The 17,539-nt window shown below is 39.1% G+C and overlaps 1 protein-coding gene across 2 annotated transcripts in view; it reads right to left on the bottom strand.

Annotated features, from left to right (window-relative positions):
• Positions 1-1,677: 1,677 nt before the first annotated feature.
• EEA1 (early endosome antigen 1) overlaps positions 1,678-17,539 on the bottom strand; it is a 66,163-nt gene continuing 50,301 nt past the window's right edge. For both annotated transcript variants that reach the window (XM_084206196.1, XM_084206195.1), the window contains 7 exons: positions 14,227-14,412; positions 13,665-13,796; positions 11,905-12,090; positions 11,366-11,604; positions 9,834-9,954; positions 9,390-9,488; positions 1,678-8,354 (listed from right to left, as the gene is read on the bottom strand). In XM_084206196.1, coding sequence (XP_084062322.1) covers positions 8,232-8,354; positions 9,390-9,488; positions 9,834-9,954; positions 11,366-11,604; positions 11,905-12,090; positions 13,665-13,796; positions 14,227-14,412 — 1,086 coding nt within the window. In that variant the 3' untranslated portion in view covers positions 1,678-8,231. The remainder of the gene's footprint in view (positions 8,355-9,389; positions 9,489-9,833; positions 9,955-11,365; positions 11,605-11,904; positions 12,091-13,664; positions 13,797-14,226; positions 14,413-17,539) is intronic.

Consider the following 17,539-nt stretch of genomic DNA (forward strand, 5'->3'; position numbering starts at 1 on the left):
GCCATGCAACAAATGTATCACTCCTACATGCTCCTTTGCTTCACCTAGGGAAGGTTCTTGCCACCTGGGGAAGCTTTAATAGAGCTTGTCATTTCCTAGAAAGCATGACAGGGGAAAAACCTCTATGTTGGTAAGGACAACTCATTCACCAGAGAAGTTTAGAAGGGTTATTGCATCATTCAAACTGTTTTAATAAATTTCATTAAATTAAAATTGTGTAGGCATAGCTTCTGACGTTTATGTGTCTCTACCCATTAACCTCCCAAGATGGTTTTTGTATCAATACTGAGCGTGTGTATATATGTATACATATGTGTGCACTTACCTGGTCCAGTGCTCTCCAGATACAGCCTAGTCACTGTGATACACAAATTCCTGCTCTTCCCCTGTGCCTATCATGGGCAAGTTTTTCTTTCCTGGGAAAGGAACAGCCATCAGGCTCCATGCCAAGTGCTGAATGTGTGAAGCAAGAGGGCAGAGCAGAGTGCAGACAGATCTGCACCAGGGCACCACACGAGCTGCCAATGCCTTGCCACAGCTGACACAGCTGTGCTCCATCTCCCTGATCCCATGCTCAGCTGCACACTGCATCACACCGAGGGCTCACCAGAACCTCACAGCATCCTGAAACCAGTGCTGACAGGACAGAGGTATTTCAGGCCCAGAGGAGTCACACCTGACAGACTAAGGTGTGTTCTTTGTGCGCTGGCAGAAGGGAGAGGGTATTTCACTTAGCATACTTTTAAACAAAACAACCTTTAGCCAGGTCTACTCACGTTACCATACAAGCAGTCATTCCTGGCCAGCATGTCTCCAAGGAGGACAGGCCAGGGGAAGAAAGTATTTACACACAGGCTTGTCTTCATGGAGGTGCAAGCTCAACAGGCTCTTCTGTGGTGTCAAGAGAACGATACCTCAGGAAGCAGCTGGAGGAGAAATTGACTTCCCAATTCAAACTGCCTTTCAGAGGAGACCTCTCTTCTCCATCTTTCTCCATATCCACACAGAGCTCCTGCTACAATAGCTAAACATGGGTTGTTTGGTTGGGCCTCCATAATTCAATAGCGGATTTGTCACAGGACTGATCTCCCACATTAACCATCTGGCTTCTCTCTGCAACACAGTTCCACTCTGAAAGAGCTTTCCATTTCACAAGTGAGACCTTTATTGGTCTAAAAAATAAAACAAGTGCTACATTTTGAGTTTTCCAGTTATGCCAATTGTCCAGCTGCATCGACTGTGATGTCAGAACACAGCCAGAGACAGAAGGACTTTCACCAAATGTGGAATACTTGGCAGCCTTGCACAGCTATTGGGAATGAAAAGACTACTCTGAATTTAACCTGTGAAAAGAACAGATTTGAAAAACAGTCATTATTACTGTGTCCTCGGGCATGTTAAAGCCTTTGTTGCAGCTCCCTGCAACTCTAAGAAACTGGAACATTTAGTTTGTTCTTACATGTGTGTAAGAACAGTTCACCTACATTTGTAAAACTATATATCCACCAATTCAATGTAGCTTTGCTGTCTGAAACAGAGCGAGGTAGTTTTGAATGATGTAAGCTGGTCTATTAGAAAGGTCTAATTTTTTTATTATTATTAATAGTCATTCCTTTAACATATTAGAAAACAAAAATGACATTTCAGCAACAGTTCATCATAGTTTATACAGAACCCGCTGATGCATGGTGTCACCTTCCCATTCAAATCCACAGCCACCTTCCAGATCACAGAGTTTAAGAATTACAGTGCACACTGGACTAAATTCTTTCACAATGTAAGGCACAACTACATGATCACAAGTAGTGAACAACAAGTAGTGAACAAACACTGAAAGCAGAACTTAAGAGAATAAAACTTCAATTAAAAAGAAATAAAACCAAAACAGACTCATGCAAAAAATCTATCTACACCTACCAAGATGGTATGATCCAGTTTAGAAGTACAGTACTCTGTAAGTAAAACTGCAACGTAAGTCTTTTATAATACATTACTTCTAAATACCAAGTAAAAACTTATATTTTTTCCATTTATATTTTATACAATTATACAGAAATTAAGCTGTATGAACAATATTCACATCTGCAATAATAAATTGATCATTAAAAGTCAGAAAAGAGGCAAATGAGACCATGTGATTTGTGGCACGCATCCATTACAGAACACCATTCATCAAATTCATATCTCAAGTACTGAAGAAAAGAAACATGACCAAGTGAATGGTACATTTGGTGACTGAGGCTACCTGTAACCAAATGACAAAGCTCCATACAAAATCGGTTTTACCCAGCAGACCTTAATTATGAAAACTTGTGGTTCTCATTTATTTCCTGTCCAGCAGCTAGAGTTTACAAGGCTGAAGCTACAGAAGTTAAAAGAATTTAAGAGAATTCAAAATAACTTGAAACTGTTGGATTATTTCAAGTACACATTAAAAAGAACCAACTTAACTCTTTTCCTTTTTGGTGATAAACTTTTGCAATTTTGGCATTCACTATAACTTTTACATAACATGACCAGGAGAAAACCTTATTAAACTTACCTAATGTTTGAATTTCACATTGAGAGGTAGCTTTAATTAAATCTTATGTGATAGCATCAAATGGTGGGGGGGGGGGGGGGGGGTGGGGTGACCTTATTTTGTGACTTTTTTCTTTTCTTACAAAAGTGACTATTTCTATTTTGGACAAATTACTATAAAAAGTTTTGTTATTTGCTAACCCAGCGAGACATTCTTTCAAACACCCCTTTTGTGCCAGGAATCAAGCTCCAGAGTGATACAATGGAGGACTTTGCAATAAAGCCAACAGCAGTAGCCTGGACCTGCCAGCACTGACCTGTTGACATATAACAATGAACATCCTTTCCCAGCCCTCTTTACCCCAAAAAAAAAAAGCACGAAATACAGACAAATTTGGTTTTAGTGTTAAGTTTCCATCACAGGGGGAGGGAAAATAGGAAAATGTGCCTTCCAGGCTCCTGCTTTCATACAACATCGATCCAAAGGGGTAGCAGGGCTTCATCAATCTTTAAATGCACAGACACTTCTCTATCTGCTGCACAGTCAGTGTGTAGTAGCTACAGACAATAGGCAGAGTGTATTACATAACCTAGTACCTACACTCTTCATTATAGGGAACTTAAGTGGTGTCTAATATTCTCTCTAAACATGCAAACTTTTTTCTTTAGTGTCCATTTAAAAAAAACAGAAAAAGTACCACAAAAACCAAATTTCCATGGCAGGATTTACATGCAATTATAGCTGGTTTTGAAAAGTACATCAGTGAGTCCTTTTGGAGAGGCTACATTTGGACATAGTTTTAAACTCATTCTAAAATGGATGCTGAGGTCAAGACTTCAAAACCAAAGAAATGGACAACTGGCAAGATCCTTGCAAATACATAAAATTCATTTTTTTCTCACTTTATAATCTTAAAATTATGTTCTACAAAGACACATGTGTGACTAACATGGTTTTTGTTATATGTGCTCTCAGACAATTGTGTTTTTGGTAAAAGGAACTGTGAGTACAGTTCTCCTTAGGGCCAAATGTATACAGTGAAAAATCCAGCTGATTATAAACCTGCTGTCCAATAACTAGAGCTAACACATGCAATGCAAATGATACCATTCCACTTACTACAGATTCTCTTAGACAGCAAAAAGTGCCCAGTGCAAATGACAGTGCTGTTTCCTAGTTCTCTGGGAATATGAGAGCAGGAGAGGTGGTACCTGGAAGAGTAATTTATCAGTTTCTACATACTCAAACCATGATATCATTCTTCTTGGCATAGTTTAGAATCTATTTGAACTTCAGGTCCAGCATTTTTTTGTCCCTCACTGAGTACTGGCCATAAATAAAGTTTTGCAACAAGCATTTGTTTCCACTCCATGGTGAACTGACACTTAACAATCCAGAAAAGCAGTTGAGTTTTCCAGGTTCCTCTAAGAATGTCACTTCTCTTACATCTAGCATGAGAAGCTCAATTGTTCTGGCTCATGTAATACAAACACAGAGAGGTTACTTCATGCTTCTGCTCCCAAATCCCTTTTTGCTTCACTAATAAGAAAGCTTTTCCAGTGAGGATTCACAAACAACTCTAATGGTCCCAAAGCCAACAAAAGTAGTTATTCATTGTTCTTGTGTACCTTGTGCTCCACACTCCATGGCAACTTGGTTACTTGACACCTTCCAAAAACAGAGGCAAAAACCCACATTTCACCCTACAGTCTTGGACTCTTGTGCCAGAGAGTGAAGCCAGCTGAAAAATGAGATCCCTCTAAACCTCTTGCCTCTGTTGGAAGCTGCAGCAGAAAATTCCTTTTGTCTCTTCATCTCCAGACAGCAGCTTTTCCTACTGTGACTCATTACTTTTATCCTTCTCATTCAACCTTTGCAGAAGGGGGAAGATTACATTAGGGAGTACATGGGGAGAAGAAATAAATAACAGTGAAGCAGAGATCAAAAGCCTGCCACTGACCTCTGCAATGCTACCTGTCTCCAGTATGACATACTGCTGACATGAGGCCAGAGTGGAACAGCAGGATTTGGAATTTGTGGGGCAAAAATGCAAGGGACTGTGGGTCTTTGATTGGGAAGAGAGGTGTTGTCTCCAGGAAGTTAAAAGAACCTCTCCCCACCCTTAGTAAGACCATCCTTTACACATATACAAAAGCTTCTGTAGCTTATCTCTGCCCATGAAGCAGCAGCTGGTCTCTCACATTCTGTTCTTGCAGCAATTCTGAATGTGGATGGAGTATCCTGCAGATGGGAGAGTTTCAAAAACAAAGCCCACACTTCACTGTCCCATTCCTGATGCCACAGTAATGAGTAGTAATCAAAGGCTGCTTGAGGATCCCACAAACCTACTGGTTTGAGTGCTGGTTTTGCCATCATTTTCACCTCTTCCTCTATAACGGCCACTCCTCAGGGAATCAGAGCAATCTGCCTATTGCTAGAAGCTGTAAAAACACATAACTATGCATCCTCCAGTTCCAAGAGTCAGTCTCTTCTGCCATTTTATTAGTTTTCCCCTCTGTTCCTGCGTCTGCAAAATCAGTGAATTAAACTGTTTTGCCTGGAATCCTTTATTTTATTGTGGTAAAAGTCACCAGGCTTTTTACTTGGTTTTCCAATTACTTAGAAGGCAGTGGAACAAAAAGCCCACATTCCTACTGAAACATGCCCATTAAAACAGTCAGACTCTGCAAGCATATTTGTAAATACACAGCTTTTCACCTTCAAGTTTCCCTTATTATGGGACATTTTCTTCAGCTTGAACACAGCTTCCAACCTGGCAGTGAAGCCAAGTATTATAGAGTCAGTCTACCATCAACTTGTCAACAAATACAGACCAGCACTAAGAGTTACAAGTACAAAACAAGGAGCATAATGCTCAGCAATGGACTCATAAATTCACTTTTCACAGTGAAAAGCTGTAGAAATCATGATCTATTGCTGCAGAATCAAAGCTCAAACATGAAAGTTCCTACCCCACTGTTCCTCCAGATTTTAACAATCCTTCTTTCTACAAATGTGTGTTCAAAAAGCATTTCAATCCCCTCTAAAAGCTGCTTATATAAACCAGCCAGCAAAACGCAACTTTCAAAAATCAAGCTGGTTTTGCCCCTGAAGCTGAAGAGCTCCAGTTCAAGGTGTCATCTGCAGTCAACCAACTGCACTGCTTCAGTAGCCTGCTGAGAAGGCTGACTCTGCTTGTCTTTACACAATGGCATCCCAAAAGGCTGAATTAAGAGAGCTTCTAGAGCTTCCTTCCAGAGCTTCTACCACTGCAGAAGTCTCTTCTGAGCTTTCACACATTCCCAGTCAAAAGCAAAACACCTAAACACAACTGAATCTTCTAACCAATTTCCTAGCTCCCCTGAAAGATCTCCATCTTCCTCTGCCTCATGTGCTTTGATAGGCAGCTGTGGGTAGTTTCTCCCTTCCTGCTCAAAATCCTCCTGTTCTGTGTGGTTGTCCTTCACCCAAAGAACAGCACAAGGCTCTTGTGTGTTACACAAAAGGGCAGAAAGCATCTAGGCTGGAGCACAACTGTCACGTCTCTACTTTTCCCACGTTTCTGAAGTCAGACAAAGAAAGACTCTAAAGCAAATTTTTTGGTTTCTCTCAGTAAACAAATAAATAGAAAAAAAATTCCCAGAGGCAGAGATTCTGTTCATATTTTCTATTCAAAAGATTCTTATGCCAAACAGTTACATTGAGGAGAAACAGAGGCTCTGTTCATATGGAATTGTTGCAGCAGTTTGTTTTTCTTTTTTGAGCAAGCAACTCAAGTTCAAACCAGAAAAGCAGGTCAGTGTTTTGTATGGACCACAGTTGTAACCCAAAACCTTTTACAATGACAAGAACACATCACATCATTCAGCTGGCTTTTGGGAAATAACTGAATTTTAAGAAAACTCCTTGACAGTGCAAATGTGGAACTTGCTGGGTTAAGTTAAAAGGGGATATGAAACATATAGATCACTACTTCTGGAGTAGAAGGATGAAGTTTCTTCACTTGACAGTTAATCAAGACATTTTTTTATAAGGAAGACACTTCTTCATTCATATATAGAGCTGTAACTAGATAAAAGCAAACAAATCTTCCTAATGATGAGTAAGTTACCATCATTGTGACAGAATTTGATTCCTTGCCTCAGAAAAGAAGTAGAGGATTTCAGAATACAAGTTTTTTCTCTGAAGAGTTGGCCAAACTTGATAAGATACCAATGCATTTGAGGGGTGGAGAATTTATTAGGGTATTTAAATCAAAAAATTCCTAAATATTGGAAGGCATAACCCCTGCTTAGAAAAAATAATCTTAAGGGTTTTGAAATACCAGATACAAAGGGAAGAAAAGTTAGAGACAGGCAAGCAAAAATGAAGAGGTGCAAACAAAATCACAACAAAAAAGAAGTATGGAGCCTACATGAACTGTACAAGAAACTTCTGTTCCCAGTACAGAACATATGAATAAATATCTATAGTCATATATATTGGCCTCTTTCTTAGAGCTGTTTGGCTTTTAACAAAGCCAGTTTTCCATTTTAAGCAAACTAAATCACATAACTAACACAACACTTCAGAGCCCCTGGTAATGGGGGTCAGATAGAGTAATGGAAAAGTGAGGTTTGTTAGGTGCTACAGGAATTCAGCTTCTTCCACCAAAAGATGAGGGAAGGGACAGAAGAAAAGGCCAGAAAAACTATAGCTGTCTCAAAAAATACTTTTTCTTAGTTGGGTGCCTGGCTTGGAAGGTCTGGGTGTCCCTTAGAACAGCAGTGATCTCTCAGTGCTTCCAGGTTATGGGTGGGGGCAGAGATGTGCTATAGGCTTCTACCAGCATTTTTTGTTAGCTTTTTAAAACCCACATGATGTAAGGGTTTCTTGAATATTAAAATGTGTCGACCAAATTTGTAAAAGTGAAATCAATTGCTCCGGGATGAAATATTGTAATGTATAATATAATATTGCTACAATGCTAGATAAACTTTGTCTCATCATTTGTTCACACATACTCTCTCAGAAAGACAGATGCACTCACACACCAACAATGCAATACAGTATGTGTAAAGATATTCCAGCACCCAAGTGCTGTATTAGATAAGGACTTGGGTGCTGATACTACAAGTGGGCAAATAAGCTGAGCTGAAGTTGAGTCCAGCCATTACCCTCATTGTGGAGTTCAAGCTTTAGAGAGAAAAAGGCAAGAACCAGAGAGATAGAAAAAAAACCCAAAATCACAGGGGGTTATAAAGACCATCAGATACACAATCAAATGCAACAATTAGTTATGTTTTTACAGCAACATTTGATACATAAAATCCTCACAAGTTTTTGCATCTTCCTTTTTCTTTGAAGGAAACAAGAATAAACTTCAATATCACATAAATGCTGTTTCTCTTGAACAAAAAAATAAAAGATAAAAAAATACATTGTTACTCCTCTGTTTAAACTTTATTTACAAATAACTGGATATTTCTAATCTAGACATAAAAGCTCTTTCCATGATGAATGTCAGTAAGCTATGAATGATCTGAGCCCATGTCTCACAGAAAAATACAATAGTTTTGCTTGGTATCAATAAACATTTTAAAATAGACTAGATTTTGCCAAGTGTTACAATCATTGTCCAAACTGAATAGTAGTCTGAGTGCTGAATGAAGTGCATCAACAGAAATAGTAAATTTTAGTGTAACATTTCTTTGCCACTCACGATAGCCAGTTATCCTTGCAAGTCATTAAAGCAAGTATCACAGACTCGGACAGGCTTCTTGGAAGAAGGAGTTAAGGCATTCTTTGCTGAGCACTCAGCACAAAAGATATTTCCACACTGTCTACAGTGATGCTGAAAAAGAGAAGAAACATACATGCTGAACATCGGTGGTGATCACTAATAGAGATCACTATCATGCCAACTTAACTCTCATGTTTCAAAAATTACTCTTAATTTTTAATTGGCAGTTACATAGCAGAGAGAAGGTAATTTCAGTAAATCCTTTCTAGAAGGTATATGAGTAAAACATTCAGAAGTGCTTCACTGAGTCAGGAGACTATATCAGTTTCAGAAAATAGAAAATAGCTCATCCTCCTCTTGAATTCGTTCTCTTGAGCTTGTTCTGGTCACATGAAATACATTCTTCTTATATGCAGTTACCTGCTTTCACATTGAGAAGTATCCTTGAATTAAAGGACCCAGCAGCCTCTGTTCAAAGACTACCCAAGAACATCACCAAAATAGTGCAGGCCAGGGGGAGTCACCTAAGACTATATCAGGAAGCTCTGCAAAAATGAACCTTACAAATATCCCTCATCTCTTCATTGCCAAGTTGGAGGGGTGCTCATCTCTGGATGAATGGCAGACCCTGCCAATTGATGCTAACATCTTAGCTGACCACAGCAGTTTTTCAAACAAGGTCTGGCTCCAGACCTAAAACACATCCATTTGTTTCTTCTGTTCCATGTTTACAAATGTATAGTCACAAAGCACCAGCTCATGGTGATGCCTCATATTTTCACACATACCTAATTTCAACCAATTTACATTCCTTTTATACCCATAAATCTAGTTCAGATTGGTTATAAATATATTTTCTGTAAATATGCTTACAACAGTAATTTTGCCTGCTTGCTTTGGGGATTGAAGCATTTTAACACTGTTTATAAATTGATGCTGTTAAAATGGAAAAAGAATCATGAATAAAGCAAGCTCCACAGCCATTATTTTTAATATGTTAAGGCACTTCAAACAATAACAGTATTCTGAGATGTCTTGAGAATCACAGTACTATTCAGGCCATTTTCTGAAGTCTGTATCCAATCCAAGAGTTTGAAAACAATAAAAATAGAAAATCACCATAGCCACAGAGTAGAACACACCTACCCTTCTTACTGTCACCGAAAAGCCTTTTCCACAGGCCATACAATTCTGTACCTCATTGTCTTCTGCCCACTTCCTGTTGAGAGCTTGTGTGTGTTTGATCTATACAGAAGATGTAAAAAAAATCAGGCTTTTTAAAAAATATATGTCTATTCCTTCTAACATCCTCTATTTCCACAGATTGCACTACCTATTGCAAAATAAAAGCACCAATTCTGTTGCGATACTCAGGGGTTATGGCTGTTCAGAGAGGAAACCTTCCAAGCTTCAAAACTATAAGCAGATTTAATAACACACAGACAGAACTATGACCCTCACACACCACAGATGTAACACCTTAATTCACTCTAAAAAGGCAACCCACCACCAAACTGACACAAATTTGAAATTCTCCTAAGGTCCCAAACAGAGAATCAACAAGTTTTATGGCTTCAAATCAAGTTATACCTGCAATGACTGGTTTTCTCGGCCAAGTTCCTGCATTGCAGCAGTTGTATTGTCCAGCTTTTTCTTCATTTCTGCAAGTTTGGCCTGAAGCTTTTCAATTTCTCCCTCACTTTTTATACACCTGAGGCAAAATAATAAACAGTCAGCTCAGAGCATTTAAGACAATGTACACTGTGTGCCCTTTGGGTCGGTTGTCAGTCTGAGAACTTACCCTGAGTTCTTATAAAATCCAGTCAAAAAAATCCTTACTCTGAAAAGTTCTCAGATGCCCCAACTAGGAAAACATTCTGTTGTAACAATCAGTTAAAGATTATACTGCTCCTAAGTATATCAATACCTGGAGCTGCACCCCAAACCAGGGACAGTGCTGAATGCAGTCCCTCAACAGCAAGCCCTGATAAATACCCCTGTGCAACGGGACACTCTCACAAACCAGCTGCTGCAGATCAGGTCAGGCAACAGGGCAGAAAAGAAACCTTTTTCTTCAATCAAGGCCACCTCCCATCAGCTGAAACTCAGTTAGCTGCTCAAAGCCAAATTTCAAAGGGTATTTTTCTGCCAAGCAGCTACTGGATGAGTTCAACACAGTACAGCAAGGGTTTGCCAAAGAAAGAGGATCTCACTTGAATTGATCCCGTCCTTTTCCAAGGTCTACTGCTCAAAAGCCAAACCAGCAAGCTTGACAGTACCGACAAAAGTTTTGCCCTCTGCCTTCACCAAACATGTCAGAAAATAAGGATAAAGAAAGCTTCCTGTCCTACAGGTGTTTCTTCTCCCCTAGAAATCACTGCATTCAAGTAGCTCCTGCTGCCCTGCAAGGCCTCCTGCTGCCTGAAGGAAAAGTACTCACCTTAGACTTAAATATATCGTAGAGACAACAGTAGGACAGGAGAAAATAAGACTGCAGCTTTTCAGGAGGAATAAAATGCCTCCTTTGTGAACTTTAGTCTATCTAATCCAATTTCACGCTCAGTCTCCTAACACAGAGTAGTGGGCACACCTGGGAGTTCCTATGCCAATTCTATGTTACTTAAGGGGTCTCTTCCAGGCTTCTGGATGACTAGGGCATGTACTCAAACAGAATCAAGGCATGGGAGGCTCAGAGGATGGAGAAGGACAGTTAGCTCAGGTAAGAGAAGTTCTCTCTGCCAGACCCCACAAGGTTGACACAACAGATGAGAAGCCACAGCTTATACACCTGAAATCTCAGAGAAGCCCAGTGGATTTAGAAGGGTCTTAGACACGGACATAAATATTTGAGAGCAAGCACAGAGCTGTGGCTTTGGTGATTAGTAAAGATCCTGATAAGCCTGCCCTGTTTTCTACAGAACGATCACAAAGAGCACAGCTGGTTCCCAAAACCTCTTGCTGTACTTTGGCAGAGATGACAGAGGGTTGCACTCTGGAAACTGCACCCACAGCCCAGGCTCTAAGAACAAATACAGAATCCCAAACCAACTCAAACAAGTTTTCACCTTCAGTTCATTTAATTTCTCAAACTACACTTCCTTATCATCATGACCACAGCTTACCTCTCCAGCAATGCTCTTCTCTCATCCTGATTATTCTGGACTGTTGCTTCCAGGACAGCATTGTCCCCACGTAAATCATCTGTCTGTTTCTCCAGCTCGCTCACTCGTCTTTGACTGCTTTGCCACTCTTTCTTCATGGTAGCCAGGTTTTCATTCAGGGCTGTGACCTGCATGGTGAGCTTGGTCTCTTTTTCCTCATGTTTCCGTTTTTCTTCTTCTTTGTCTTTTTTCTCTGTGTGCTATAAAAACAATGGAAAAATGAAAAACAAGTTTCCAAGCATTCTTTCCCTACTCCCTACATTTAATTGAGCCAAAAAATCTTACTGTAATAGAATCACTACTTTTAATCAACATACTCTACTAGACAAGGCTGTCACCACACTGAATTTTCCTATACCATTAAATGCCTCAATAATTTTTGATCAGATCATTTGATAACTCTTGTAAAGTGAAACTAAAGTCAACCCATTGCTTCCTTTCTGTCTCTGGAAAAATCCAAAGGTATGTTCACAAAACAGCAGTCTCTCTAACACACTAACCAGTTTGGCTTCAATTTCAGCACATTCTTTCTTCAGCTCCTCTTCTCTCTTTTTCAGCTGATCTTTGACAGCTTGATGTTTTTGTTTCTCCTGTTCCAGAGTAGAATTCACATTATCTATTTTGCCCTGCAGTTCTAATTTCTGTTGAATCAATAGCTGGTTTCCATCCTTGAGATTTGTCACCTCCTGTAAGAATACAGAGCTCAAAGTTAAAGTAGCAACACTGAAAGTGTAAATGGATTTAAATTCAAAAATACTGTAATTCTTTCCAAGGAGAAGACAGCAATAATTTTTAGTTTTATCACTAGAAAAAAGGGTGATTTGCTAGAGCAAAGTATCAGTGATTTTCATGATCAAAGATTTTTTTAAAAATAATTTTAATGTATGTTTCTACTAAAGTACAAAGGAAGATCTGTTGAATTGCTTTCTACCACTCCTTGAAAAGATGTATCCATTGTCATTTTCTAGGTACTGATCTAAAATTTCCTTCATAATGTTCTCTGTTTGCCATAACGAGGTTAAAAACTTTGTATTGGCAATGTAAAACTGTATGCTGATGAGAGAAAGTTAGTTTCTATTAGTCTTCAGTGTATAAAAAATTACTCTGTTCTAAGCAAGTGGGATGATGTAAATAATGACTTTACTTTTTCTTCTGTAACTGAACTCAAGTAGAATAGTTCATTTAATTTACAGAAATAATTTTCCTTAAAATTACAAAGAATTTAAGTCTTTAGGAGACTTTCAGTCTGATTGCTTGTAGGGAAATTAAGACATTACTATTAAGCTGATATTTGTGTGCACACCTTTTACATCTTCATAAATTTTATTCTTTAGAATAGAGATATTAGAATACCTTTTCCCAAGCACAGAGTGCTCGAGAGAAACAAAGTACAGACTTATACCTAAAGATTACAGACCCTTTTCTAAACAATGGAGAACAAAAGAACATCTGAAGGTTGTAAGTTATCATGTTATTTTCTTTTTATTAGTGTACAGAGAATTGTACCTGTATTTATATTTGTACAACAATTGTGTGCTTAACAGATCAAATATAACTGCTAATAATACATTATGGAAAACACAAACTGCAACCTTTTAGGAATGTTAGTTTTTATAGGGACTAAAAAAACAGAATATGTAGAGTGTGGCAAGAAACAGTTAGTTTCATTGAAGACTAAAAATTATTTCATTAAAGCCTCCCAACCTTTACCCTTTTGAGAGCTCAACTGATTGTTATGATTTTGGAAGAGAGTTTGTCTTTTATGAAGCTCCTGACATTTGCCTTTTTTGAGTCTTCCCCAACTGTGACTTTTTAAGACATTTTAAGAAACAACAGTAAAAGAGTTTCATCTCTACCATGCATCCTTGAGAAGTCCCAGATGTGCCTAGAATATGTGGAAAACTTCACCACTGTGATGCTTTTGGACAGGTTTTCATTTCAGAATAGTCAAGCAGGGGTATGCAGAGTGAATTTACAGTGGAACTGAAGAAAAGCCAGGACATACAACCCATCCTGAAGCTAAGACAAGTTATGCAGCCCACCTGGCTCACTAGGCCCTGGGGCTCAAGAATCATCACCAACCAAGACAACATTGCTGAGGGAGCTCAATAAAATCTGGGCTTTGGTTCCCTTACCTGTACTACCAATATTTACAGTAACCATCTTTGCAAAGCCATTCCAGGTAACATCTACTGAGTAGGCACATACTTCTCATCAGAAAACCAAACACACGAAGAAGACTTAGTTTGTCTCAATGTACCTTCTCAAATTCTTGCTTGCAGGCTCTAAGCTCTTCACCCAGCTTGGCACTTTCTTTTTCAAGTCTGTTCCTTATTTCCTGGAGCTCTGCCGTTTTACATTTTTCATTAGCCAGATCTTTTTCTTTTAAAATCTTGAAGAGAAATAGAAGTGCTAGAAAAGTTGCCTCTTCCAAATTCACAAAATAAAAAACCCAACCACATCCAGGGCCCAAAAACTATTTGGTGACTTTGTAACTATGGAGAAACTGCCATGTATCTATCCACAGTTTGTAATGCAATTAGCAGCATGATTGCAGTTTTAGATTTAAAACTAATAATGTTTTTCCACCAGGCTAGACACAAACCTGTCTAGAAAAATGTAAGCATATTCTGAACCAAATTCAGTATAACTGTCTCTTTTTTAAGTCTTTTCATCAGAGGTTCAGTAAAACTCTTATTGTTATGCACTACAACAGTGTTATGCTCTCAAATTAGGAACGTAATAGAAAATAATAAAGGATGCCTGTATGGGGTGGATGTGAAATCTCCTGTGAGGAGATTTCAGAAGGCAGAGGCATTTACCCTGTCATTCTGAAGATCTTGTAGCATTTTGGTCTTCTCACCCAGCTGCTGTTCTTTCTTTGATGCATCCTGCTCCAGTGTAGACTTAGCTTTCTTCAGTTCCTGAATCTGTTGATTATTGCTAGCGATTCGATTCCTGCTGGAAACTAATTCTTCTTGAGCTATAGCAAGTTTTTCTTCTGTGGACTAATAACAAAGAGAGTTCTGCAAGTTATCCATCAGTACAAAAGTTACAGATACTAAACAGCCACTTAAACATTTTCCAAGTAGAAAAACTGCTACCTGGTGTGCAACATTTAGCTTCAAATGTCGACAGCATAATTGCAGAAACTTCCAGTTTACAAGGTTACCCAAAGTAAAAAGCAACTATGCCAGCTAAATTTCCAGGAACAAAAACTTACTGTACGTATTCCAGCCTGCATCCTTACACAGACAAAAGGTGATAACAGGCAGAAGGGCAAAGAACAAAAGGTAACTGCCAAAAAGAGAATACGCTTGAATTTGCTCACATAAATTTGTTTTATTATCTAGGCAAATCAACTGTTCTATAACTCTAGACAGCTGTTATTTAAGAAGCAGTGAAGCTATACTTTGAAGATTTCAAAAATCATTCAATGCTATTTTTCACCAATGACTTAATAAAGTTAGTACTAGGTCAACCGTAAATTTTTTTTAAATTCTGAAGTGAAATGTATAAGACAAAAATGCTAATATCAGGATAAAATGTTTCACAGTTTCTGCTGCATAAGCATTGTAAACAATAAGTTTAAACTTTCATTCAAAATCCAGAGATGATATTTTATTTGCTTCTAATTCTCACCATTAGCTAGAAAATGAACTTTGATTTATCTCCCTGAAACAGGTCACAAAATCCCATGAAACAATGCAAAACTTGCACCCAAAGCCAAGTTCATCAATTCTTTTTGAAGTTCCTGCTTAAATATTAATCAAACCTCAATTATGCATATGCTTTAGTCACTCCCATGTTGATTTAAAAGCTAATTCATTTCTGCTACCTCATGACCTTCCTTTGTAATATCTAAAGTATTTTGCTTGTAGAGTCAGATTTAATTTGAAACAGCAGTGATGGAATGCTGCTGATTCAACTTCATTTTCAAGAACATCCATGACTCTTAAAAAGCTCACACCAGCTTTAAAATCAATTTTCAGACAAATTACTTCACTTGCTTTCTGAGATATTAGAGTTTACTACTTAATATTTTGAAAGGTGTTGACTCAGAATTTTTTTGTAAAAAATATGAGATGCTTTTGCAGTTTCAAGTTTTCAGTAGGGTTGGTATTTCAGAAAGCAAAATAATCTCACTCTGTGTGCATGAAATACCATTATTTTCCTATCACTGAGAGAGGATAGGAAGTCTAGCATCATCATATAACATCTTCAACAGTCTCTGAAGTTTTAGAAAGAAACATACTAAAGGCCCAACTTTCATTCAATTTTGTTTCCAGTAGAAGAAATGTGGTTACATCAAATTTGCTAACACCAGATGATGAAATTTGGACAGTGACACCCACACACAGTGGGTACTTCTCTCTCAACCCATGCCTCAAAGTGTCTGCACTGGGCAGATCATCTCATTGTGTCTACACTCAGGCTGAGACAAGGAACAGGTACTGAATAAAAGAGGTGAATCAGTATTACTTGTGTAAATAAAGAGAAGTGCTAGGCTGACTGGTACACAGTTTAAATAAATAAAAATATTTTAAAATTCCAGTTTGATTCATTACAGCTTGGGCTGTGCCAGTACAAATCATAGTGCCAGCCCCAAAAATGGTCCTAGCAGGGTGGTAGATCTAGATTCATTCTACCTACACGAAGTGCACAAACAAGCATTTGAGTCTGTGTGCTCCCTGATCCCAGTCCACAAGGATCAACATTAGATTATTCCTTTAATCAGATGCTAACCTGATCACTCTTCATTCCCTAAGAAAAAGAGTTAGACTGACTGTATGCAACTTAGGCCTCTGACTTACACAACTGAGGTCTGGCAAGTATGAATTTTGCTCCAGAACATTCACTGAATATATGCTGACAGCAATGCCAACATTGGAGACAAAGAAACATTCTTTTCAAAACACAGAAGAAACCAGGACTGACTACAAAAAGCTCAAATGCCAAAACTCAAGAATATTTGGCAGAGCTCAGGAGATCAGATTTACAGAAAGTATTCTCGCACTAAGTCAAATCAAGGAAAAAACAACAGTTTGTACATTTTTATTAACTATTCTATAGAAAAGATGTCTTTTTCACGCACACACAAAAAAAGTGTGAATATACACACACAGATACTTGTGTATATACAAAAATTGTTTAGGTGTATTCTTTTTTTAATTATGCATATATCCTTTTTTATCAAAAACTACAGCTTTAATAAACTCTCAAATCCTATTTCTTTTTCCAGTCACAAAGATGAAAGCGAGTGTGAAAGTTACTGTTAGAGACATTCTTAATCCAAAGTAAATTTGCAGCAAATAGTATCATAAAATTATAACTACATTGCGGCTTCTGGTTTTATTATTCATTTTATTATTTATTTTTTTTACGACAACACTTGTCCCGTGTCCTCTGCAGGACTGGGAACCGCACGGCTCGCTCCTGGCCGCAGCTACACGGCTCGGTGCTGTGCAGAGGCGCAGCTCGGGCTCCCGGTGCGCTGCCCCGCCGCTCCGGCTCAGGCAGCGCTGGGTGAGCAGCTGCGAACCCGCCCCGCAGCCGGAGCCCAGCCATGGGTCCCAGCAGCGCCTTTCCCGACAGATGCCGGCAGATGGTGCTCCGTGCACAGCCCAGTGCCGCCGTGCCCTCCCAGAAGCGGAGCACCCCCCGCACGTCACCCACAGCCTCTCATCAGCCGCGGCCACGCCTGGAAGCTCGGCCCCGCACCAGCGTGGTGCCACACCACGTGAGCGTGGCTCGGTTTTCCATGGAAATCCAGCACTGCTACGAGGTCACGACATGGTCTGGCCATGCCTCTTTGGACAATGCTGGGCTCCTGACAGTGCTGACTCAACACAGCTCTGCAGGGAGTTCCTACCTCTGCTAAAAATCCTGCTCTGAAAGACACCCAAGCTGACTCTACACAGGGACAAGTTTTAATAACTTCTACCACTGCCTACTAAGAAGATTAAGGCAAATCTAAAGCTCAGTCTGCCCATCAGCTTTGGTTCCAAACTTCACACAAAACACACAGCTCTGGCTCAAATGAGCTACTTTTAATAAGTAACTTGCCCGAGGCAAAATATCATGCAGACAGCTGATTTTGAATAGGCTGTGAAATTCTACTATACAGTTCTTCAG

Source organism: Fringilla coelebs (assembly GCF_963513975.1).
Source record: "Fringilla coelebs genome assembly, chromosome: 5".
Taxonomy (NCBI): Eukaryota; Metazoa; Chordata; class Aves; order Passeriformes; family Fringillidae; genus Fringilla; species Fringilla coelebs.